At 43.8% G+C, this 24,942-nt stretch overlaps 1 protein-coding gene across 7 annotated transcripts in view; it reads right to left on the reverse strand.

The window, feature by feature from the left end:
- Positions 1-24,942, reverse strand: part of BIN1 (bridging integrator 1) — a 141,207-nt gene that overhangs the window by 59,507 nt on the left and 56,758 nt on the right. For all 7 annotated transcript variants that reach the window (XM_036744124.1, XM_036744123.1, XM_036744122.1 and 4 more), the window contains exon 2: positions 13,005-13,085. In XM_036744124.1, the coding sequence (XP_036600019.1) occupies positions 13,005-13,085 (81 nt within the window). The remainder of the gene's footprint in view (positions 1-13,004; positions 13,086-24,942) is intronic.

A 24,942-nucleotide genomic window follows, 5' to 3' on the forward strand; every position in this document is an offset into this window, starting at 1 on the left:
AGCTCAACCTGGAAAAACAGTGAGCTAGGATTCCCTCAATAATTCAATGGGGCTTTCTTCCTTATCTATAAAATGGATACCTGTTGTTCCTAACTGACAGAGTTGTTGTGAGCTCAGATAATATAATGTGTGTAAAGTGTTTTGCAAACCTTAAAAGCACTACAGAATGTCAACTGTTATGATTACAAGGAAAACCACCCCCAAGTAATGCCCCCAACACAACGACCTCCCCACCCTGTGGTGGCCTCACTCCTGGACACACTGATGGGGCACACTGCTGCCTCACACTGAGCTCACAAGGAGGGGGGAGCCTAGCTGGCCTGTACCAGGGCCCGTCACGTTCCCCTTGTGCCTGTGAACAAAGATCTTCTGTCAGCAGAAAACAGATGTGCAAGGAAACCCAGCCTGGAGATTCCCCTGAAAGTCCAAAGCAGGGCCAGCTGCAACGGTCTCACTGGAACACACTCCCCACCATGAGCTCCCTTCAAGTCAATCCATCCATCTCTCCCTGGCCATGAGGTGATCACATCCAACCCCCAACTCCAAGCAAGGCAGTAAACAATTCAGCCAGCTGTACTCCCAGAAAAACCTGAACATCTAAATGAAGCATGCTGTCCTTCACGACACAACCCTCTCGTCCCCTACAGTGCCCATGGAGAGGGACCAGTATCTAGAGAGCTAGCTGCCCAAGAGCAAGGAGGCCAACATTCTGCTTTCAGCCTAGCACTCTGAAACAACCTGGATGACACACAGAGGGGAGGAAGGGATTCCAAAGCCCCAGGGCCTCTTCTCTCTTCCCTTCCTCATTCACCCAGAGCCGGCTCCCAGTTATCTCTAGGGTCAAGACCAAACACCTGGTGATAAGTTTCCAGGCTTGTCTAACAATCTCAGGTTGGCTCCTCAAAGGACGTTTAAAGGGAGCCTTGACCCTCTCCAACTCCCAATGAAAGCCCAAAAAGCCTGCCTAGCCTGTTGCTTCTTGCCGAATGAACCCATCTCTAACTACTGTACTGCAGGATAGGGGTTCCTTCACACAAGGAGAAAGATTTCCAGTAGCACAGACAAAGAAAAGGGGTAGCTGGTCTGATTCATCGTCTCCTAACACCAATGACATGGACACTTTTCCTAAGCAAACCAGAGCCCCATGTGTCATGAGCCCTTAACAAGCTACATCACTGATCTCCAGCTAATGAGAGGCCTCTGGGGCTTACAGCAAGAGTTTTTAATCTTTTTTGTGTCTTGGACCCCTCCACCAGTCAGGAAAAACCCTATGGGCCCCTTCTCAAAATAATGTTTAAAATGCATAAAATAGAATTATAAGAATAGCTAACATTTATATAGCTCTGTGGTAAGCACTTCACAATTGCTATTTCATCTGATCCCCACAACAATCCTGCAATGTAGGGGCTATCAGTAACCCCATTTTGCAAATGAGGAAACCGAGGCAAACAGGAATTAAGTGACTTGTCCAGGGTCACACAGGATTATAAAAGGAAACCTATTATATTGAAATGTAGTTATAAAAAAGTTTTTAAACAAGTTTATGGGCCCCACACCAAGAACTCCTGGTTTAAATGGTTTAGTGGCATTAAGAAGAAATGCCTGGAGGTCTGGGAATATGTGGCAGGTAACCTTTGTTTTAGCAAATAAAGGAAGGGGCTTTCTAGACTCTCCTCCAAATGAGTTTCTTAAATCCTCTAAGCTTAGTAACCTCTCTGATGCCCCTGGCCCCCTTCTAAATCCCTCTCCCTCTCACTACTATATTCCTAAAACTGGGGGCCTTTGACTGCATCCAGCATGTTGAAGAAGCAATGGTGTATGTAGCAGAGCATAAAGAACATTGGGAAGGCAGCTAAGGGGTGAAGCGGATAGAGCACCAGCCATGAAGTCAGGAGGACCTGAGTTCAAATCTGCTCTCAGATACTTGCTAGCTCTACGACCCTGAGCAAGTCACTTAAGCTGTTTGCCTCAGTTTCCTAATCTGTAAAATAGGAATCATAATAGCATCTACTTCTTGTGAGGCTCAAATGAGATAATAATTGTAAAGTACTTAGCATGGTGCCTAGCACAGAGTAAGCACCATATAAATGTTAGCTTTTATCAGTATTAGGGCAGCTACGTGGCACAGCAGATAGAGTGCCAAGCTTGGAGTCAGGAAGACTAATGTTCCTGAGTTCAAATCTGATCTCAGGTACTTACTAGTTGTGTGACCTTGGGCAAGTCACTTAACCCGGTTTGCCTCAGTTTCCTCATCTGTAAAATGAGCTGGAGAAGGAAATGGCAAACCACTCCAGTATCTTTGCCAAGAAAACCCCCAAATGAAGTCATGAAGAGTCAGACAGGACTGAACATTATCATTATTCTCCTGCTTGGACCCAGAGGGCAGAACCTGTAGTAATGGGTGGAAGCTACAAAAAGAAAATTTAGGCGAGATGTCAAGAAAAACTTCCTAACAACTGAGCTGTTCAAAAGCGAAATGGGCTACCCGGAAAGGTGACGGGTTGCATCCCCATCCCCCACCCCCTTTTGAGGTCTTCAAGCAGAAGCTAGACCATCACTCGTCTGGCATATTTTAGCGGGGATTCATTTCTTGTTATGGCTTGGACTAAGACGGCCTCTGAGTTTTTTCATACTCTCAAATTTTGGGACTCGCATCTTATGTCTAGAGTTATATCTCATCTTCCTATTACACTACAGGCACCATGATGATGGATCATCTGTCCTAGCTAAACTTGGATTCTCTGGGAAGACTTGTATGAACTGATGCAGAGCAAAGTAAGGCAATGTGACGCAGTGTCATGGAAAGCATGCTGGATTTGGAGTCATGGGACCTGGGTTCAAATCCCAGCTGCGCTGCTTAAAACTCTGCGTGACCTTAGACAAGTCACTTAACCTTTAGGAGTCATAAAATAAGCAGGTTGGACTGGACGATTACTAACCTCCCTTCTGTCTAAGAATCTATGATGCTATAAACGAAATCAAGAGAACGATATACACCATGATAGAACAATGCAAATGGAAAGACCGCTAAAAGGAAGAACTGAGTAATGAAGGTCTGGAAAAAGAGATAAAGACACACTTCTTCCCCGAAGACAGAGAGGTGGGGAGCTACTAAGTCTGAATACATCATTGGAGACCAAGTTTCTGTAGGACTTTTCTGTTTTTGCTCAATTGTCCTTTCTTGTCTGAAGGGAGGATTTAATCTGGATGGGGGTAGTAAATGATTGCAAAATAGGTTTTATCCTGTCTTTTCAGTGAAGTAAACAAAAACTAAGCCATCTTGTCTTCTGAGTTAAGAGCTAGGCCCTTGTGACGATCTTCATGCTATATAAATATTTGCTCTAGTTCCATACAGCCATGAAGACTTGCCATTTTGGGGAACCAAAATGTGGGGCTTGACCAGGAGCCCAGCTATTTAGAGGTTGCTGGCTCTGCCCATGGTCAAGAAGAACAGACAGAAGAAGAATGTTACAGCACCCGGGGACTTGAACCTAATTGGAGAAAGGTAGTAGAACTCTGGGGTTGTATTATCAAATACAAGGAGTAAAATTCTCAACTCTTCTTTAAAAAGGACAAAAATATATTTAGGGGGTGAAATCCCTCTTTTTCTTTCAATTTCTTAACAGTGTTCTACATAGAACAAGTGTTTAATTAATAAATATTTGCTGAATAATTGCTGGATTCTTACAAATGGGGAAACCAAGCCCCAGTCGGGTTAAGTGACTTTCCAAATTTGTCAGTAGGGATGAAATTTTGTCAGTAGGGATCTAGATTCATCAGTAGGATCAAAGTCTCCTGATTTCTACTCTGCTGATCCAAACCACACTAACACTCATTTAAGTTTAAGTTCTGACTCTCCCAGCACAAGCCAAGCTTTACAATGGGGAGGTCTAAGCCCCTAAAATGGCCTTATTCTTGGGGGGTTTGGCAGAAGGGAGGGAAGTATCTCATCTTTCAAGGGCTTACCAAGCTCTATGGGAACCAACGGGATACTGTTCACAAATCTGGATATAGTTGCTAAAAAAGAATCTTCCCCTCACTTCCCATCAAGTTTGTTACTAATGCTAGAAAACAAATAGACTGCCCCACCCCACGCCTTTTTCCCTCCACTTCCCTTCCAGAGGAACCAATTCCTCCTCTCTCCACCCAGTCCCTCAGAATCAGACCCACAAGGTGCCTGCCAGGATGAGGGGGAAAACTGTGAATGATGTATGCCCTCAGGCCAAAGGAAGGGTCGCAGAGAGTCTTATACCCAACCCCCATATCTTCCTCCAGATTATTAGCCCGCAGACCCTGCCTGACATAGTCCTGTCGCCATCTAGTCTGACATTCCCCAAATGGTCTGTGCCCCTTGAGCCTATGCCCATGATGGCTGAACAGCTCGTATGACCAACCCTCCACTCCACTCCCACACCTACATACACACACACACACACACACACACACACACACACCCCAGGTGGTGGATGGAGAGCTATAGACTGGCACGCACAAGGAGCATTTAGCTCAAGGTCATTTAGCTAACTTTAGCCCTTCTCACTGTACCTCCCAAGCCCAGGACTGCTCTGCACGAACCTTACCCCTACCCCTGCCACAGAGGCTCAACAGTTTCAGTCTCCTTTCAGCGGCATGGGGGATGTGGATCACCGCCCACATTCATAGCCTGTTAAACAGTTAACATCTCCCAATGGAAAGGGGAACGTGCTCTAGCATTACTGAAAGTCCTGCCACTAGGACTCCCTGGGCATCTACAATAACCTACATTCACACAATCACAGGGGGCCATGAGGTTATGAGGGAAGGGGGCTGGGGTTAGGAAGGAAAAGTGAAAACAACTTCCCAAGACCAACCAGGCCTTAGAGGAGACCTCATCTAGAACCCCAGAAGTGACTCTAGCACCGACACAGGCTCAGCAGCCAAGGAGAAGAGACATTATTTTGTTTGGGGGGCGCAAGAGTAGAGTGCTAGAATTATGAATGTAGAGTGTAGAATTATGAAAACCTACATTTGAATCCTGTCACAGCAATGTACTAGCTGTGTGACTCTGAGCAAGTTACTTAACCTCTGTTTGCCTCAATGTCCTCATCTGTAAAATGTAGATAATAACGGCACCTACCTCCCCCCAGGGTTGTTGTGAGGATAAATTGAAACCGTAAATAATAATAGCCGAAAGCTAACATTTATGTAACACTTCAATGTCAGGCACAGTGCTAAATGCTTTGCAATTTCTATCTCATTTTATCCTTACAATAACCCCGGGAGGTAGGTGCTATTATTATCTACATTTTACAGTTGGGAAAACTGAGGCAAACAGAGGTTAAGTGACTTGCCCGGGGTCATGCACCTAGTAAATGTCTGAGTTTGGATTTGAACTCAGATATTCCGGACTCCAGGCCCAGTGCTCTATCTATTGTGCCACCCAGCTGTAAATATTGATCTACATAAATGTTGGCTATTATTATTATTATTAACCTGGGAGCACAGTCTCTATCACCAAAAAAATTTGCCTTTGGTGCACCCTGCCTCCCCGTAGCACCTTCCTTTTATCCCTGCTTTCAACCATGCATCCCCTACAAAAACCCATGTCCTCATGCTTTGCCAGGGCCCCTCCTTTTGGAAGGAAAGGAATCTTAGAAACTCATCCAACCTGAGATGTCAGGGCTGCAACTTATTACTTACTCCCCAGGAGTGCTGGCATTTTAAAGAGGAGCCTGGACAAGACAATGTTTCATTGGAAGGAATGAATCGCTAATAGTGGCATTTCAGGCACTGTGACAGGTGGTTCAGGGCACCTTCAAATCCTACCATCCGGACAACCTCCTGCTCCACCTATTTGTAAGGCTGGTTGTGCTCGACTCTCAAATAAGAGCTCCAGGAAGACTTCACCAGCCTCCTCCCCTCCTGTGCTTAAATCACTTAATTAGTAAAGAAATCAGAAGGACTTCATCCCAAAAGTCCCCTTTCCTGAGCAGCCAATTCATTACCACACAGGTTCACCCATCTGTAGATGGTGGAGGGCCAAAAGCAGGAGTAGCTACTGCCTAAGCTGTCCCTGAAAGGACATGAGGGCCTTGAATGACCCACCCAGAAGAACTGAATACTTTTAACAGGCTCTTCCTCACACAAGTAACATTCCTAGTGCCTTACATGTAGTAAGTACTAAAGAAAGATTTGTTGAATGGAATCAAAAGCCATGTGAGATACTGCCTCTGTGTACAACACCCAGTGGAGCTAAGATGTCTAAACCAAGGGTTCACAATCATTTTTGTGTCACAGAACTTTTGGCAGTCTAGAGAAACCTATGGATCCCTTCTCAGAAAAAAAAAAAAAGTTCTTAAATGCATAAAATAAAATTATAAGATTGCAAAGAAAACTAAAGGTTAGGGAAAATAAAGTATAATTTTCTCCCAAGATTCACAGACTCCTCCCCAGAAATACATCCAAGATCCCACGTTAAAAACCCCTTCTCAGGCCACTTTCTTAAAGTCAGTGATTTGACCTGTATGTGACAAGGGACAACAGACCAAGGAACTGTGGAACAGGGGGACTGAGAGGCTGAGGAGTAACAGATTTGGTAACAGGAGTCTGAGAAACTGCTTAGCACTCCTCGAGAGGGACAAGAAAACCCTCCAAACGCCAGAAAGGAAAAGGACCTCCATCCCAGGGAGGACTCCTCTTCCCCCTCCCCTTCCATTTATCTCCTAGCTAAATTTTGAATATTGTTCCCTTTTAAAAGTATAATAGCACCACTTTACAAGGTCAAGTTTCTTAAGTACTTTCACATCCATGATCTACTCTAATTTGAGCCCCAAAATACTCCCAGGAGCTAGATGCAACAGAGATTACTGAAGTTTCAGAGATGCTAAGTTATTTACTCAAGGTCCCAGATGCCCCTCCATCCCTGAGCCTGGCCTCTCTCTTGGCAGGCAGAGAGGGGCTGCAAATGATCCCCATGACTAATGACTTTCTCTTTGCAGAATTATGTTTTTTTCAATTTCTCCCTTTCAGAGATAGTGAAGGGGAGCTATGAGGACTAAGGCCATGTTCTGCTCTTCAAAAGAGACAGGGGGGTATCTATTCTTTGCTACAGGTTCTCTGGAGAAGGGGGCTCAGTAGCAGTGGATCTGGGGGATGTTAACACCCTTGGGGTCTAAAAGTTCTTCGTAGGTAATCTCATCCTATCTCTTCTCTTTTGCTCTTCTACAGGAGGCCTTTCCTTCTGTCTCAGACAACCATCCATCTATTCTGTATGTATCTTGGATTACCTAATTTTTTTAACATGTCTCCCCATTACATGTTTACATGTTGCCTCCTTGAAGGCAGGAACACTGTTTTTCACTTTCTTTGTAACCCTAGGCACTTACAAAAATGCTGACAGGCTACAAACAGCTGATTGCCTATGCCCCAAAAGACATCAAGCCATCCCCAAATTTTCCCTCCTCCAATCTAAAGAATCCTAAATTCCAAGCCTTCAAATAAGGACTTTTCAGTAATTTAACAGTTCCTTCCCCTTACCCACCATAAAATGACCACATCTGGACAGTTAGAAGACCTTAAGGTACATGGCAGTAAATATGGGCTGCTGCAGGAGAAAGCAGAGGTAAATAGTAGGTGTAATTTGGCCTATAAGGGATAAGGTCAAGGAAATTCCTCTTCCTTGGTGCCTGGCAATACTACTCCTCCCATGTACTCACTCCTTCCTTTCCATTCACCCCCAGTCTGGTTAGATGTCTGAGCTCTGATCAAATCTCACAGCTCAGTCAATCAGCCTCCACCCCCTGGGAGGGAGACCGGCCTAGGTGCTATTAGTAGAAGGGAATCTCCATCAAAGCTTTATAGGAAGATACTGGGAATTCCAGTGTGGGGGGGGGGGGGGTGGGGAGATATTGAGAATAAAAGAGAAGAGGCTCCTACTCAGGAGCCCTGTGTGTTTCCATGAGAGGATGTTGAGAGTTCTGGGGTAGATAGGCAGGGGAAGAGATTCCTCCATCTTGGGTCTCCCAAGGAAACAACATGGGAGAAGAAGGCTACCCACTCTACTTAGCCATTCTCAAAGTGTGGTCAGGGAGCCCCTGGGCGTCCCCTCAAGACCATTCTGGGAGCCAGCAAGGTCAAAACTATTTTCATAATAATACTAAGGCATTTTAATTTCTAATATAGTAAATACCTATAGGCATAACCCACACAAAAGCTCTTCACAGGGGAGGGTCCTTGATAATTCTTAAAAGTGTCCTAAGGGGTCCCAAGACCAAAAAGTTTGAGAACCACTGCCCTAGAGCAATTTAAAAACAGGATTCTTGGTTATATACTTGTTCTTTTCTCCTCAATCTTTTTTAATTAAACTTTCTTTTTTTTATTACTCTGAAGCTGACAAATAATAACAAACAAATAAGAACAGAAAATAAAGACTGTTTATGGCAATGTGATCCCTGTAATATACAGCTTGGTTTATTTTAAGTATAGAATACATTTAACAGTTTTTCTAAGAATAGTCCCTGCCATGAAGCAAGGTTACCTCACCAAAATTCCGTAGTTATAAGGTATCATGGGAAGGGCACCAGGCTAAGAATTGGGAGACCTCTATCTAGTCCCTGACCTCACATTTGACAGCTTTAACCAACCCCTCATTGAAATTGTTCCTTTGGCTTCCATGATGTTATACTCTCCACATCCTCCTCCTACCTCTGCTTGTCCTTCTCCATTTCTTTCTCCAAGTCATCATCCTCATGTCTAATGGAGCACAGCTGAGCATGCTCTTCAACATTTGGTCCTCAGCCCCCTTCCCTCTCTAGGATCTCCTCCAAACATCTCCTGTCAACTTCCCTCTTTCCATTAATAGCATTATCACTTCCCCATCAAAACCTCCTCTTTCCCACCACTCTGCCCCTAACCTCCCAAATTTAACTAGCCACCAAATGATGCTTTTAAATTCTCTCACTTCCCAATCCCACTACCACCACCAGATTTCTGGCCTTCATCACTCCCATTCTGGCCTCCCAACTGCCTCCCCCCCCCCCCTCTCCAGTCTCTCCTCTGTCCAATCTGTCCTAACCACATGCTAAAATAAACCACTTTCATCATGTGACTCTCTTTCTCCAAAACTTTGTCTATAGCAGTCATCCCCATTTAGAAGTGCGTGCTAAAAATTTTCTAATGTCACCTTAAGCAGTAAATAATTGCAAAGAATATTATGAGTACTATATTAAAAGAATCTGGGGGTTCACTTTTGTTATTGTTATTGAAAGCAGTTTGAGGAACAAAAAGCCATTGGGAAGAATTATAAATCTGTATCTATATAGCTAGATGATGCAGCAGATCAAGTGCCTGGCCTGGAGTTAGGAAGACCTCAGTTCAAATTCAGCCTCAGATATGTACTAACTGTAGGACCCTGGATAAGTCACTTAACTGCTGTTTGCCTCAGTTTCCTCATCTGTAAAATGAGCTGGAGATGGAAATAACAAACCACTCCAGTATCTTTGCCAAGAAAATCCCAAACGGGGTAATGAAGAGTCAGACACAATTGAAAAAACATATACATATCCATATCTACATACAGGTGAATAAATATATCTCTATAGATATATGAGGTTGTTAGACTAGGTGGTCTCTATCTAAATAGATCTAGATATCTCTTTCTATGTAATTAGAAAGCTCTTCAGAGACCATGACGCCCAACACCCCCATTTTCTACATGACAATACTGAGGCATAGGTCTTACACAATGTCATACAGGCAGTAAGTGTCAGAGGTAGAATTTGAACCCAGTTCCTCTGGCTCTAGAGACAGTGTTCTTTCCCCTCAGTATAAAATCCAAGTTCCTCAGGCAGGCATTTGAAAACCCTCCATAATCCAGGTGTAACTAATCTTTCCAGCTTTGCTTCTCACTACTTCCCTTCCCCTCCAACCACACAGGTCCATTCACCATCTTCTGGCCATGCCTTCTCACTTCTCCATCTCTGTCCTTCCCTTCCTGGACTCTAGGAAAGCCCACCTGATGACTGGCTGTTCCCAGCCATCTATTTCAATTCAACCACTGCATTCATTAAGCATTTATTATTTATTAAGTGATCCCCTTCCAGCTCTGCTCCTGATGTCCAGACTTCAAAGTCATGGCTTGGCCGCTTCCTCCGCCCTTTGGGCCTCCTTGCCTTGGAACATCTAACTCCCCCGGCCCCCCAAAACCTTCTAACTCTGGAGTTTCTCTCTCCACCAGGTCTGCCCCCTTCCCACATTGTTCAGCTCCTCCTGAGGCCTCTATTTTGCAGGAGGGCCCAAGTTGTCCAGCTTTCACTCCCCTCCCAGCTTTACTATTAACTCTTTTGGTTTAAAATCATGTCCCCTTTCCAGGGACACACACACACAACTTAGAGGAACAGAACTAAAAGGCCAAAGTGGGTCTGACTCCCTGCTCCTGGGACTGATTCCAACAGACTGCAAACTTACCTCATAGGCTTCTTTGTACTAAGACTAGGCTGTGTACAGTTTAATTATGGAACATTAGATGATTATTTTTAAATGATTACTGTGTAGGCTTAAACTTTTTTAATAATCGAAACTATTAAAAACCAGAGTCCTTTCTTTAATTTAAAAAAACAAAACTAATCCTTCATGTCCCTCTACCTCCATCTCTCACCCCACCTTCTTGGCTCCCTTGTGTGTTGCTCTCTCCCACTGGAATGTAAGCTCCCTGAGGGTAAAGACAATTTCTTTTCACTTTTATATATAGCCTCAGTGCTTAGCACAAGGCCTGGCAAACAGAAAGCACGCAATAAATGCTTGTTTCTTTCCCTCCTTCCTTCCTTCTTCCTTTTACTATGTGCAAGCCACTGTGCTTGGCATTAGGGATACAAAGACAAAATCCACCCCCTCGAGGAGTAATAGAGGAGAAAGATCATTTATAAGAATACAATACAACGTAGACTGCAATAAGGGGAAAGGACTATGTGATCTGAGGAGGGAACAATCACTTCTAATTGGTACTGAGATACAATAAGGGCAGGCTTCCTGGAGGAGGTGGCCCATTAGCTGGTCCTTGAAGGATGAGGAGTTCAGTAAGCAGAGATATGGACAGAGTTTATTCGGGATACAAGGTGTGTGCAGCCACAAAAGTGAGAGAACGTGCAAAACCAGATCAAGAAACCAATAAAAGTCCATTTTGGCTGGGATATTGAGTGTAAGGGAATTGTAAAAACAAGGCTGGAGACATAGGCTGCACCAGACTATGGAGGTCCTTGAATGTCAGATTCAGGATTTCGCATTTCAGCCTACAGACAACAGGGAAGAGGAACTGGAGGTTTTTAAAATCAGGGTGTGATATACTCAGACCTGTGCTTCAAGGAAGATTTTTTTGGCAGCTGTCTGAAGGATGGATTAAAAGGGGGAAAGACCAAAAAAAGGAGTTAGGAATCTATTATAATGGCCTATGTAAGAATATATATGAACCTGAAATAGAGTGGAGGCCATGTGAGTGTAGAAAAGGGGCCAGAGGAGAGAGATGCTGCAGAGAGAGAATCCATGGAACTTGGCAACTGGTTGGATATGGGGGGAGGGGGGTGATGGAGTCAGAGATGACTGAGGTTTAGAACTCGAAAGGGTAGGAATATAATGATATCTTCAACAGAAATAGGGAAGCTGGAAGGAAAGTCAATTTTTAGGGCAAAGGTGATAAATTCAAGAGGCAGCATAGAAAGCTGACCTCAGAGCCAGGAAGACATGGGTTCAAGTCCTCCTTCTGATATATTCTGGCTGTGGGACCATGGGCAAGTTCCTTTATCTCTTAGTGCTCTAGGCAAAGCAAGTGAAATCGAGTTAACAAGAATTTATTATTAAGCTCTTATTATATGCCAGGCACTGTGTTAAGTGCTGGGATATAACTGCAAGCAAAGGGACAGTCTCTACCCTCAAAGAGCTTATATTCAGGAGCTGAAAAGCTGGACAGGTGGGGAGGGGATAAAGAAAGGAATCTCCACGGGGTTATGGTGATGAAATCCAGAAAGTAAAGAAGGGCTGTTCTGGGCCCTTCCTCAAAATGGAAGTTCCAAGAGGAAATCACCAGGTGGAGAAAGAGACCATGGGGTGGAGGGAAAAAGAGCTGAAGCATGGTGGCATAGTATGGAGAGTCTAGGCCAGGGATGGGGATCCTGTGGCCTGGAGGCCCCATGTGACCCTCTAGGTCCTCACGTTCGGTCCTTTGAGTGAATCCAAACTTCTCAGAACCTGAGGCCACATGTAGCCACAAGGCTGCACATTCCCCAACCCTGGTCTAGGCCATCCCTGAAAAATACTATAAATTGCAAAAAAGGTGTGGACTTGCATTGGTATGGGGAATTTCCTCACCCAGGAGTTCCCAATACCAATGAAATCACAGGCCCAGCCCCCATCCTCATTCCTACTATGAATTCAGCTTTGAGGGTGCTGAGTTGGAGATGGCATCTAAATCCTACCCACCTTTCAAGACTCAGTTTAAGTCACCAGACCAAGGACAACTCTCCATCCACTGAACTATCATAGCACTTATTTTCTATATCATTTATTCAACACTCATGTTATAGTGCCTAATGCCTCATCTCATTGAGGGGGGATGGGCAAGGGAGTCTGAACCTGTGGATTTCATTGCTATTGGGAGCTCCTCAGTGAGAAAACTTCTGCTACCAATGCAGGTCCACACCTTTTCTGCAATTCTGCAATACTTAGGGAATTACCAATGGCACTAAGTGACCTGGCAGGGTCACACAGCCAGTAGGTATGTATCCTAGGCCGGATGTGAAGCCAGGTCATCTTATCTTGGGGGCTGGTTCTCTACCCATGAAGCCACCCTGACTTCCAACATTGACTAGCATTGTTAGTTATGTTTTCATGTGCATGTGGTTTGCCTCTCCTATTACCATAAACTCTCTGAAGGTAGTAACCAGACAGCACCTCCTACTCTTGTATCCCTCATAGCACCTAGCACAGGACTGGGCCCAGAGTAGGTGATGTCCTGCTGCTTGGTTAAATCTGCTTACCAGCTGTTTGTTGAAGTTCTGGACGCACTGCTCAAACTGCTCATCCTTAGTCTCATCTGCCTTCCCTAACTTCTGTAGGACCTGGAAAGGAAAAGAGAGAAAGAGAATGTTACAACAAAAGTAAAGACCAAACAAAAACTCTGAGTCCAATGAGGGTGGGTGGGGAGGGAAGAAGGGAGAGAATCTGGAACTCAAAAGTTTTAAAAACAAATGTTAAAAATTGTTTTTACATGCAACTGGGAAATAAGATATACAGGCAATGGGGTATAGAAATCTATCTTGCCCTACAAGAAAGTAAGGGGAAAGGGGAAGGGACGGGGAGTGGGGAGATAGAAGGGAGGGCAGACTGGGGAAAGGGGCAATCAGAATACATGCCTTCTTGGGGTGGGGGAGAGGGGAGAGATGGGGAGAAAATTTGGAACTCAAAATCTTGTGGAAGTAAATGTTGAAAACTAAAAATTAATTAATTAATTTAAAAGACCTGAGTCCAGATCCTGTCCTGTAAAACCAGAGAAAACCAATGCATTTATTTTCTCCTCAATCCCTCCCTAATTCCCAACCACAAGAAACATGCCCAAAGTGCATCAGTTTCCCATGTGCCTTCTGATGCCAATACTGGCCCAAGGGAGTCTCCCTCCATGGAAGACTGTTGGTTCACCCTTAGGCCAACTAGCTCCCTTGGCAGAGAGAAGGCCTAAAGGCACTACAAGCCATGGAGCTGGACCAGGACTTCTTCAGTGAGGTCCATACTATCACCTCCTCAGAGCTCCATCCAGCCTATCTTAAGTGCTGGGCAAGAAAGGACTGAGAGGGACTGGGAGGGAAGCCCCTCTCCACAAACTGTCAGCTTTCTTGAGTGGGACCTAAGAAGGGAGATCCAGGGAGAAGAGGAGTACAGACATTCGAAGTGATAAGGAGGGTGCAGAAGAGGATAAGGATGGGCTGGAACTTGCTCACACGGTCTGTTCCTTTACCTTCATGACTGTGAGGACAGTTCCTAGACTCTGGTATTTGATTTTTTTTTTTTAGGCTCAGCTGGTAACCTCCTCACTGTTCTTCTTCCCCACCCCGCCCCCCAACATGCACATGCAAGCGAGTACACACACACACACACACACACACACACACACACACACACACTCTCTCTCTCTCTCTCTCTCTCTCTCTCTCTCTGTCTCTATGAGAAAGGCTTCTCTCTCCCACTCTAAGTCTCAGCTGTCTGGCCCTCAGCTGTTTCTTGACCAAAGAAAAAGAAGAGGGAGAGAAGTAAGAGATAGGAGAAAAATAAAACAAAGAGTAACTGAAGGACAGGGCTTTGTGGGAGATGGGGGAGGTAGAGGCAGATGGACAGTTGACCTCTGCAAAGCAGCAAACTTCTGTCAGGAGAAAATGGAAGAGCAACAAAGACATTTTCAAAGCAGGGCACAGCAAAGGAAGTGGTTAAAAACAGCTCTGGGAGGTGGAGGGCTATGGCTGTAGAAGACTGCATGTAATGTCAGGCATGGTTAAGGTGCTAGCTAGTTTTGTTGAAATGGGTTTTTTTTCCTCTTTTTTTTGTCGTTTTTGTTAAGCAGAGATGGGGAACCTTCAGCCCTGAGACCACATGTGGCCCTATAGGGCCTCAAGTGCAGCCCTTTGACTGAATCCAAACTTTAGTTTTAGTCTGGAATCAGTCAAAGGACCACACTTGAGTATCTAGAAGCCCGCATGTGGCCTCCAAGCCGCAGGTTCCCCACCCAAACAATGGCTCTCTGAGAAAGAAGAGGGAAGAGGTATATACTGAGAAATGAAAACGATGTGTTAAAAAAAAAAAAAGGTATTAAAAATGTAAATTTACAAAACACCTCTGGAGAATGACCACGAAGACTTTCTTGATGTGTGGCAAACTCCAGGAAGAACATGGACAAAAGTTTCAGAGAATGGTAGGTGTGTATCTATCCACGTCAGGCAAAATCACAAATCCACTTGAATACCGTAGTCCCCTTCCCCCATCATCCTCTACAAATCAGAGAAGTCTAGTGAGACCCTCCAGCTGTCCTGGCACCTCAGCTCCATCACCTCTGGGCAACTGAAGAAGAACAGTCGACTAGACTACAGCAGGGTTGTCTGGGCACAGGAATAATGACAGCTCTGTTGGAGAGGTAAGAAGTCAGTGACAAAGGAGGATAATAATCACCCCCAGATGAGGCTCAAATGAGATGCCAGACAGGAAAGCACCTTGAAGCATGTAAAATGGTTTTACAAATGCAAAAGATTATTAATAATTATTAATAAACCCATTTAAAAAGGTCAGGATGCTCCCTGCTCCACATGAATCCAATCTCACCAGATGATACTTCCAGAATGGCCAAGATTTTTGTCTGGAGTAGGGGAGTGTTTCTTGCCAAACTTGCAGGGATTTTTAGCTTTGAAGCCTTTTTTCTTCCTCTCCAGACCCCTCCTGTCTCCATAGATATGTCCCATTCAAAGGCCCTTTAGTCACACTTAGCTTTCGAAGCTGGACTGAGTATGTGTTGAAAAGGAACTCCAGATAAAGAAGAGACCCATGATAACTTTCCTGCCAGGCCATCTATCCGAAAGGGCCTGCTGGGCTTCAGGCAATAACTTCTCTCAACTCTCACACAACAGGATTCAGCCACCCCTAATCACCCACTTGAACTCCCCTCAAAGAGGGGAATTTCCTCTCATTAACTCCTCTTTGTCCCTGATTTACTAAAGCAACATGCTTCTCTGCTCTCCCTACCAGCCCTTCACCACATGTTTCGTGCCCCCCAAAAATTAAGACTTGAAAGTAACTTAATCTGATGAGTATAACAGGATAGTACTGTGCTATAAGAAATGATAAATATAAACAATTCAGAGAAGCACTGGAAACCCTATATTAACGGACCTAAGAGTGAAATAAGCAGAATCTATATGTCATAGGCAATCCCACCTCTGTGCCTCTGTTTTTCTCATTCCTCCCTCCTCCCCACAATGTGTGCCTACCCTTAAGAGCCCAATTTCTATCTCCTCCATGAAGGCTCCCTTGACTATTCCAACCCATAGTGATATCTCCGTCAATTGAACTGCTGTAGCACTGTCTGCACCATTTACTCGACACTTAGCCTAAACACTCATCTATCTATGTGCATTCTGTCTCTACCCAATTGGTCCAGAGCAAGAAATGATGATGGATAGATACATACATAGATACATAGATATGATATAGAGATATAGATAAACTAATGAGCCAGATAGAGATAGCTATACATGTATATATTTTTACAAAAAGATTGATAAGAGATAGAGATATGTGTATATATCTGAATTATTCATGATATATATATGCCTTATCTCTTAGTATTTCCAGCACTCAGTCCTTATTGAGGCTCAATGAGGTTTTAGATGAGATAAGGAAACTGAGGCCTAGAAAGGTTAATTAAGTAGCTTGCCTTAGGTCACCAAGGCCTTTTGGGAATAAAGGCTAGCATTTCTAGTTCCCTATTCTTTTCAACACATTAAACCCAGGTTGCCTAATTATGGATTGAGAAGCCTGATGATTTCAGATGATTTTCAGTTTCCCAAATAATACCATGTATCTACAGAAGCCAGATCAAACTACTGTCTCATTTTATCAACATAGATTGTTTTCTGAAGGGAGAAGAGAGAGCTGACACAGGCTTCTTTCATTTGATGTTCTCTGTCACTCCCGGGAGAAGGACAGATAGACAGATATTTGTATGTCTCTCTCTGTCTGTCTCTCTCTCTCTCTCTCTCTCTCTCTCAATGACCTCATCCTAGAGGTGGAGCACAAGCACAATGTTTGGCACATAGTAGGTGCTTAATAAATGTTCACTGACTGTCAGAGAGGCCCACTTGATATTTTTGCTGCGGAATCCCTAAGCCAGACCTCAGATCTGTAGAAAGTCTGTGGGAGTGATGAGGGCACAGTCTCTGGGAACCCCTTGAACCTTTGAATTCTCCTTGAATCTTCCCACTTGATCTAGCCTTGGCCTGAGGCTATAACCATTAAGCCCAAATGCCTACCTTGCCCAGTCCTCTATTGCCCAGCTGTTTCCCACCCTTAATCCTGTTTCCCATCCTTAATCCTGATCAAAATATCTATACCCTAGCTCTGTTACCCTAGCCCTTTATGGTCTGTCATTTCCATATAGCCTTCAGCTATTTCCCCCACCCTGGAGTCTGACCTCATCCCAGTCCCTTCAAGCTCCTCCTTAGACTCCTCCTTAAGTCCCTCCCTAGACCCCTCCTCTGGTCACCCCAGACCACCCCTCAATCCCTCCCACAACCTTTGTGTATATAATCTTGCCTCCATGAAGGCGGTCAGAACCAATCTAGATCAGATGGGTCTGGCCCTCTTTCCTTACAGGCGTCGCAAGGGGTGGGATCTCTCGGGGCAGGCTTATTTGGCTAACTCTTAATAAACTTTATCTTTTCCCTTGTCTGAGAAAGCTTGAGTCGAATTCTTTCGGCAGGACCCGGTGTGTCAGTACTTTGGTGTCGAGCACCTCTCACCCCAAACCCTCATCAGGAGGAGGCCTTACTAGAGTCTCTACCTAAGGTAAGGTGATGCTCCTTCCTCAGGCCAGACTACACTAGCCCGTACTCACTGTCCGTATGTAATACATATTATTTTGTATTCTTAATTAACCTTGCAGGCCCAAGCTACCCAACTTGACTGTTAGTCCCTTGAGGGACATCATTTTATACCTTACGCTCCACAGGCCCCCAGCACAATATCCCAAACAGAAAACTATCCGTGACCTTCATTAGGCCTCCTATGGTCTCTAACCCTTCTCCTCTCAGGCTGCTAAATGAAAAGCAATCTTCTAAGCCATATTCTCTAAGCCCACCCACTCCTTCAGTGAGTCAGCTGGGGAAGGCTGCATTATCTAGAGTGCTGCCCAAGCTACATTTCCTCCTCACCAGCCTGTAGCTCTGCTCTACCATCCCCCTAAATGGGCCTGTCAGGAGAGATCAGGGCTTGCTTGGGTAGCAGATGCTGCAGCAGCTGAAGGAACACAGCCCAGCAAGCACATACACACAGGCCCAAGCAAACACATATGTACAAATATGTAACCACACACCACATAGGCACACACAGACCAAAGGGCAAAAACATGAAACCCCAAACACAGAAATGCCTTATGTCGCTAGTTATGTTTGCAAGTGCATTGGAAATGCCCCTGGCTACGAGTCAGGGGCCTGTGCTCAAGTCCAAGTTATACCCATAAGTAGCTAATTACCTGGGCTACTCATTAGCTACTCAAATGACTTGGTCTCTCTAGCCTTCAGTTTCTTCATATGTAAAAGACTAACGGATCTCTTGAGGCTCCCCCCACACATGAGTTATAAGCTTTGTGTGTCTTCCCAACCATATGGTAAACTCCTCGAGGGCAGGGACCATGACTTCTCTTCTATTCCACACAGCCCTCAGCTAGGGAACGCTTAGTAAAAACCTGCTGATTTACTGGTCATAGAAGGAACAGATTGCAATGCATTTTGACAGAGATTGGAATGCTGAGATTCCTTCCCACCCACACACTTCATTTTGATAAATGACTTTATCTCCTCTCCCTCACTAGAGGACTCTGGGACTTTCCATTCCTCCTGTCTCCCCTCTGCGGTACATAACACAGTGCTCTGAATTCTGAAGATACTAAAAAATGTTGGTTAATTCAATTCACAGGATCATAGATGCAGACCTGGAAGAGACCTCAGAAGCTGGCTAGTCCAAACCCCCAGGGAGGCCATAAAACCACAAGTTTAGAGCCTGAAGGGACCTTAGAGACCTATGAGAGTTACATATGAAGAAACTGAGACCCAGGGAGGTCAAATGACTGACCAAGATCACGCAGCTGTTGTCTAATATAGAATTTGAATTCAAGCCATCTTAATTCTAGGGCAGTAGATAGAGTGCTGAATCTGGAGTCAGGAAGACTCATCTTCCTGAGTTCAAATCTGGCTTCAGACACTTACTAACTGTGTGACCCTGGCCAAGTCACTTAACCCTGTTTGCCTCAGTTTCCTTACCTGTAAAATGAGCTGGAGAAGGAAATGGCAAGCTGCTCCAGTATCTTTGCCAAGAAGATATTGAAGATATCTTGAAGAAGCCAAGACCCAAATGGGCTCACAAGGAATGGGACACGACTCAACATCCACATCTTAATTCTATGTCCACTTCCAATCCAAGCTCTTTCCTGAACAGCTTTCCACCACAACCCTACTCTTACCACATTCACCTGGGGAAGCCCCTCTCAGAGCACAGAACTCTGATATGTAAGTTTTTTGCTTTATCGTGCTAGGACCTAGGCCTCCAACTCTGCTACCCAGAAGTCTTTTCATTATGGTCCTTTAGGTACCCCTCTTTCTTCCTTCCCCCCTCCCACCAACTTGTTGATATTTTTGTCTTCCCTCATTTGAATATAAGCTCCATGAGGTCAGGGACCATCTTGCTTATTTATACAGGGTGTTTCAAAAGTACTTGTATCCCCAAGGTTAAACACAGTACCTGGCACATAGTAACCTCTTAATAAAGGCCTTATTGACATCTTATCTTCTTGATTCCAAGTCCAGGCAGTGTCTTATCTATTTCATTTAAGTTACTTGCCCAGGGTCACATAGGAATCAGAGATGAGATATGGACTCAAATCCTCTGACTCCAAAGCCAGTGTTCCTTCCACTGTACCACTCGTTTAATTCAATTCAATGGCATAAACATTTATGAAATGCCTACAATGTGCAAAGCATTGGTCTAAAATTACACAGGGGTGGGGAACCTTTGGGCCTCGAGGCCACATGTGGCCCTCCAGGTCCTCAAGTACAGCCCTTTGACCGAATCCAAACTTCGCAGAACAAATGGTTCTGGAAGAGATGGGAATGCACATATAAAAATTAAACAGTCCCTGCCTTGAAGGAGTATAGTTTCAAATGAGGTACATAAATATATAAGTAACTAAACGCTAAATAGTCTCTCCAATTCACCAACACCCCATCCCCACCTGACACCACCCTTCTCATCAGCTGCTGATGAGAAAAAAAAAAAATGCCCCAAGGGCCCAGTTCTCAGGAATTACAATCCAGCAAACAGAGGAGTGGACCTAAACCCTCCACACTTAGGTACCTACTACGTACAAATGCCAAAACCCCATTCAGTTTCAAAAAAAAGTCCATAAAGATTCTTTCCCTGTCTACCCCACTTTATAAACCTAGACACTCCGAAAACCAAACAATCTCTGAGGTCCCCAGAGAGAGCCACCAACCTTTAGCATCTTTCTCATTCCTTCTCCAAATGATGTGTGTCTGGAGACCTTGCATAAGACAGACAGTAAAACTCAAAATTTTGAGCTCACACTGTCATCGACTACTAAATAATTCTCATTTCTCGGTCCCCGGGGGAAGGATGTCAGCTCAGTGAGGTCTGTGGTCTGAGAGGACCACAGAAACACAGTGGCGCATACTCAGAGACTGACAAAGAGACCGACCAATTTACCCACAACCCACCCACCTAAAACTTACATGGGGACATATGGCAGATATTCATTCAAAAGACATACTACTATGCCTAGTATGTACCAGCCACTGTAATTTAAAAAAATCTGAGCTCGAGTCAAGAGACCTGGGTTCTAGCCTTATCTCTGTCACTAATTAAACTGGAGACAGACTTAGATGGAAGGGATCTTAAGAGATCATCTAGTCTTAATCCCCTCATTTTTATGGCTGAGGAGACTGAAGTCCAAAAAGTTTAAATGACTTGCGCAAGGTCACTTGCCACCAATTAAGTAAGTGGCAGGATCAGGATTCTTGCCAAAATCCTCTGGCTCCCAAACCAACATCCTCTTCTTCATTCACAATACCACATCTAACCTTGGGCAAGCCATTTCAACCTTAGAGAATCATTGGAGCATAGAGTTGCAAGGTAGCTTAGAGTTCATATAAAAGAGAGTTTTTTATCCTGGGATAGTCTTCAGGGATCCATGAACTTGGATGGAAAAAGAATTAAATGTTTATTTTCATTCATTTCTAAATCACTTCAATTGTGAAGATAGGCAATGAACCACTATTCTGAGAAGAGGTCCATAAGCTTCACCCAGCTGCCAAAGGATTCATGATATAAAAAAAAAGTTAAGTACCCCTTCTCTAATCCAAGTTCCTCCTTTTAAGAGGAGGAAATTAATGCCCACACAGATGAAGTGACACCCAACATCCCACATCTCAAATGTGGTAGAACTGGGATTCGAACTTGGGTGGGGTTTTTTAGTTTTAGTTTTCAACATTCACTTTTATAAGATTTTGAGTTCCAAATTTTTCCCTATCCCTACTCAAGATGGCATGCAATCTGGTATAGGCTATCCATGTACAATCATATTAATGAACTTGGGTTTCTTGATTTGCATTTCCTACTCTACCTGAGATATGTATGTGCCCTCCACGTGCATCACATCTCTGAACTCATATCAGAGATTTGAGTTTTTGTGGGAGGCAGGACTTGTATTATACAGCAGAGTATATAAAAGTCTAGGCTAGGCATTGGTAAACCTAGGTTCTAGTCTTCCGCCTGCCATAATGCCATAATGTATATGGAAGCACTTTAAAGCACCAAACAAATGGAATTCAGGTTCTTCATCTATAAAATTAAGGGAGTTGGATTCACTGACTCTTAAATTCCATTCCAACTTATATAGTTCTGATTCTCCGTGACTAAGTCGCTAGTTTTCTAAGGCTTACAAACATCGTTTTATAAACACCACTAAATTTTCAGAGTTGGAAGGGGCTTTAGAAGTCATTGAGTCTAACATCCATAATTTTATGGATGAGGACCCTGAGGTGGCCCGTGTTTGCCCTGAGAAAATCAGAGACTGAATACTTGGCCTGGGGAACTAGGCCCCACAACTTCATCCCTCCCCATACCCATCCTATTTATTAGCTCAGAAGAAAAGAAGAGAGATGATAAGAAGACTCATGATTCCTCGGCAGTTACAGTGAATGGTTGAGGAGCAGAAGAATAAAGTCTACTGAAGTATCAGCGACTTGCAATTATCCAGGCTCTCCTTGTACTCCCCACCTCAGATCACTGAGGGCACTTTATGACATATCTAGAATCTAGCCAAGAGACTATGGATAGGAGAGGCTGGAAAGGCTCAGAGGAACCTAGCAGAAGGAATCAAGGAAGAAATAAAAAAGACCTCCTTACCATGTACTGTTTATTTCATTATTTTTTAAAACTATCTCTTATGTCTAAATTCTGCCTATTTTACAGCCCCCCTACCCTTAATCACTACCCTTTCTGCCTCTTCTGACTGAGGCCTGAATTTTCCATTCCTGAATCTCTTTTCCCAGTGTCTTGTTTTGCACCCTCCCCCCCACCCCTGAAAAGCCACACAAACTCTAGAAGGCAGTGGTCCCTAGCAGAAATTCTAGCCATCTGCAATATCATGTGGGTTAACAGACTAGTGCAGCCCCATCATTTGACAAATGACAGAAGAAGGTCTAGAGAGATGAAGAGATTTGCTCAAAGTCACACAAGTGAATTTCTATCAGACTTCGGAAAAGAACATGTCTCTATATTTCTAAACTAGCATCTTTTAAAATCAGGCTCCCCACTGCTTTGTCTATGGGAACGAGCTAGGGTTTGTCCATCCTGAAAGATAAATATGCCCTCACAAGGGCTCTGGCAATCAAAATCTAAAAGCATTTATTAAGTGCCAACTATATTCCAAGCACTGTGCTGAATAACGGAAATATAAAGACAGAAATAAAATAGTTCTTACCTTCAAAGAGCTTACATTCTATCAGGGTACACCTGAGGATTCAGTGATTTTATAGCTAAACTGTAGTTAGTATAGGTTGGATCCACTCTGAAGACTATGATGGCATCCCTCTCAGACAAATACTCTTAGGTTTATAATAAACCCACCCTGTGGTATCCCTCCCCCAACGCTGGGTGGTACATCTGGGCGGCATGGCTGGTCCCTTTATTGTGCACCTACTATGTGCCCACAATAGAAAACAGCTTGTAATCTAATCAAGGAAAAAAAAGACAAAGCTATAACAAACAGATCAATATAAAACCATGGTAACAGAAATTAAATGCTATATGAATTCAGAGATAGGAAATGTCCATGGAAAATAGAGTAAAACAAGAATGCAATAGAACATCTCATCACCGTGAGAAATGAGGAATATGAAGACTACAGGGAACCAGGGGAAGACTTTTATAAACTGAAACAAAATGAAACAGGCTGAATATACAAAATTATTACAGCTATGTGAATGGAAAGAATAACAAAAAAAATGCTGAACACTGTGTAATTACAATGATCAAGTTTGACCTTGAAAATAAGATACACTAAGATACCTCCATACAAATGATGGCATGGGAATATAATGGAATATGATTGCGCCATAAGAAATGACAAAAGGGATGATTTCAGACAAACCAAATAAGACTTGTACGAATTGATATAGGGTAGTGAGTAGAAACAAGAGAACAATCTATATGATAACAACAAATTATAAAGACAAACTACTTTGAAAAACTTAAGGACCGATCAATTCAATGACCAAAAAAGATATCAGAAGGCTGGTGATGAAGTGTGCATGCCACCCAACCTCCTGACCGAGAGGGGGTGGATTCAGGGTATAGAATAAGATGTACATTTTCAGACATGGACACAATATGGGAATTTGTTTTGCTTACAAAGGTTTTTCTTTTTCTTGTTTTCTTTCAATGGATGAGGGGTGGGAAGGAGACAAAATCTGAAAAAAAATTTTAAATTTTAAAGAGAGAAAATGCACCTCCCTCCTTTCTCTGCAGAGGTGGAAGACTAGATATGGAATACTGCATAAGCTGTTACACTTGTTTGATGTGATGGTTTTGCTGAGCTGTTTTTTTTCTTTTTTTGGTATGAAGGATAGCTCTCTGGATAGGAAAGGGGGAAGGGACAATATTGAGAAGTTAAAGTGATATAAAAACAAAAGTTATCAATAATTTTTAAAAACACAACTCAAGGGTGTTTGGGACTCTGTCCAGAAACGACTATGATGTAAAAAAAAATAAAGGTATCAATAAGCTTTCTTTCAAAAAAGAAAAAAGACATGCCATCACTCATAGAAGGCTCCCTGAATGAAGCAAAACTTCAGCTGGTCCTTGAAAGGTAGAAGGATTTGAGAGGAGGGCAGAGGAAACAGGGAGCCAAGGCAGGGAGCCCAAAATAAGACTGCCGCATTGAAGGACAGAGGAAAACATCAAGGAGACCAGGCTTGCTACAATACTGTGATGTGACTGGAGAGTCTTCCAACTGATACCCAGGCTGGTCCTGGGCAGATAGCCGGTGAGCTTTGTCCAGCTGTCCCCTCTATTCTACTGGAGACCATCTGAGTATGTGGCTCAGAGACAGAAGACCACTTTCTGTTACAGACCAGCAGCTGTTATTGCCCCACAGCCACAAGAGAATCAAAGCAACTGAGGGTCTCACCTTTCCCAGAACCTCAGTCTCCAACCCTGACCTAGACCCCACGCTACAGTTCAATGGTCCGACTGCCAGCATGTTGCTCAGTCCTTGCTTAAAGCCCTGGCACCTTTATACCAGTCCAGACCCAGTTTCTGTTCCTTTCCAGCTCCCGTCTGACCCATCCCGTCTCTTCTCATCCTCTCAAGTTCACCAAAGCAAGAGTGAAAGGCCCATTTGTGGAGGATAAAGTGAATCGGCACCCCCATAGGGTGATAAGCTGAGAATTAGGGAGAGGGGAGAGGGAGTTTCACCTGCTGGGCTAGCACCTTATACCTTTCCCAAAATCAGAGACAAATAGAAAGTCATCCCTTCATTGTATCTGCCTTTTTCATCTAAAAAACATTTTCTAAATACCTCTGAGAACACGTGAGGACTGTTAAGGGGTCCCCTGAACTTGTCTTTTTGAGTTGCCATATTTTCCA

Source organism: Trichosurus vulpecula, chromosome 2 (genome assembly GCF_011100635.1).
Source record: "Trichosurus vulpecula isolate mTriVul1 chromosome 2, mTriVul1.pri, whole genome shotgun sequence".
NCBI lineage: Eukaryota > Metazoa > Chordata > Mammalia > Diprotodontia > Phalangeridae > Trichosurus > Trichosurus vulpecula.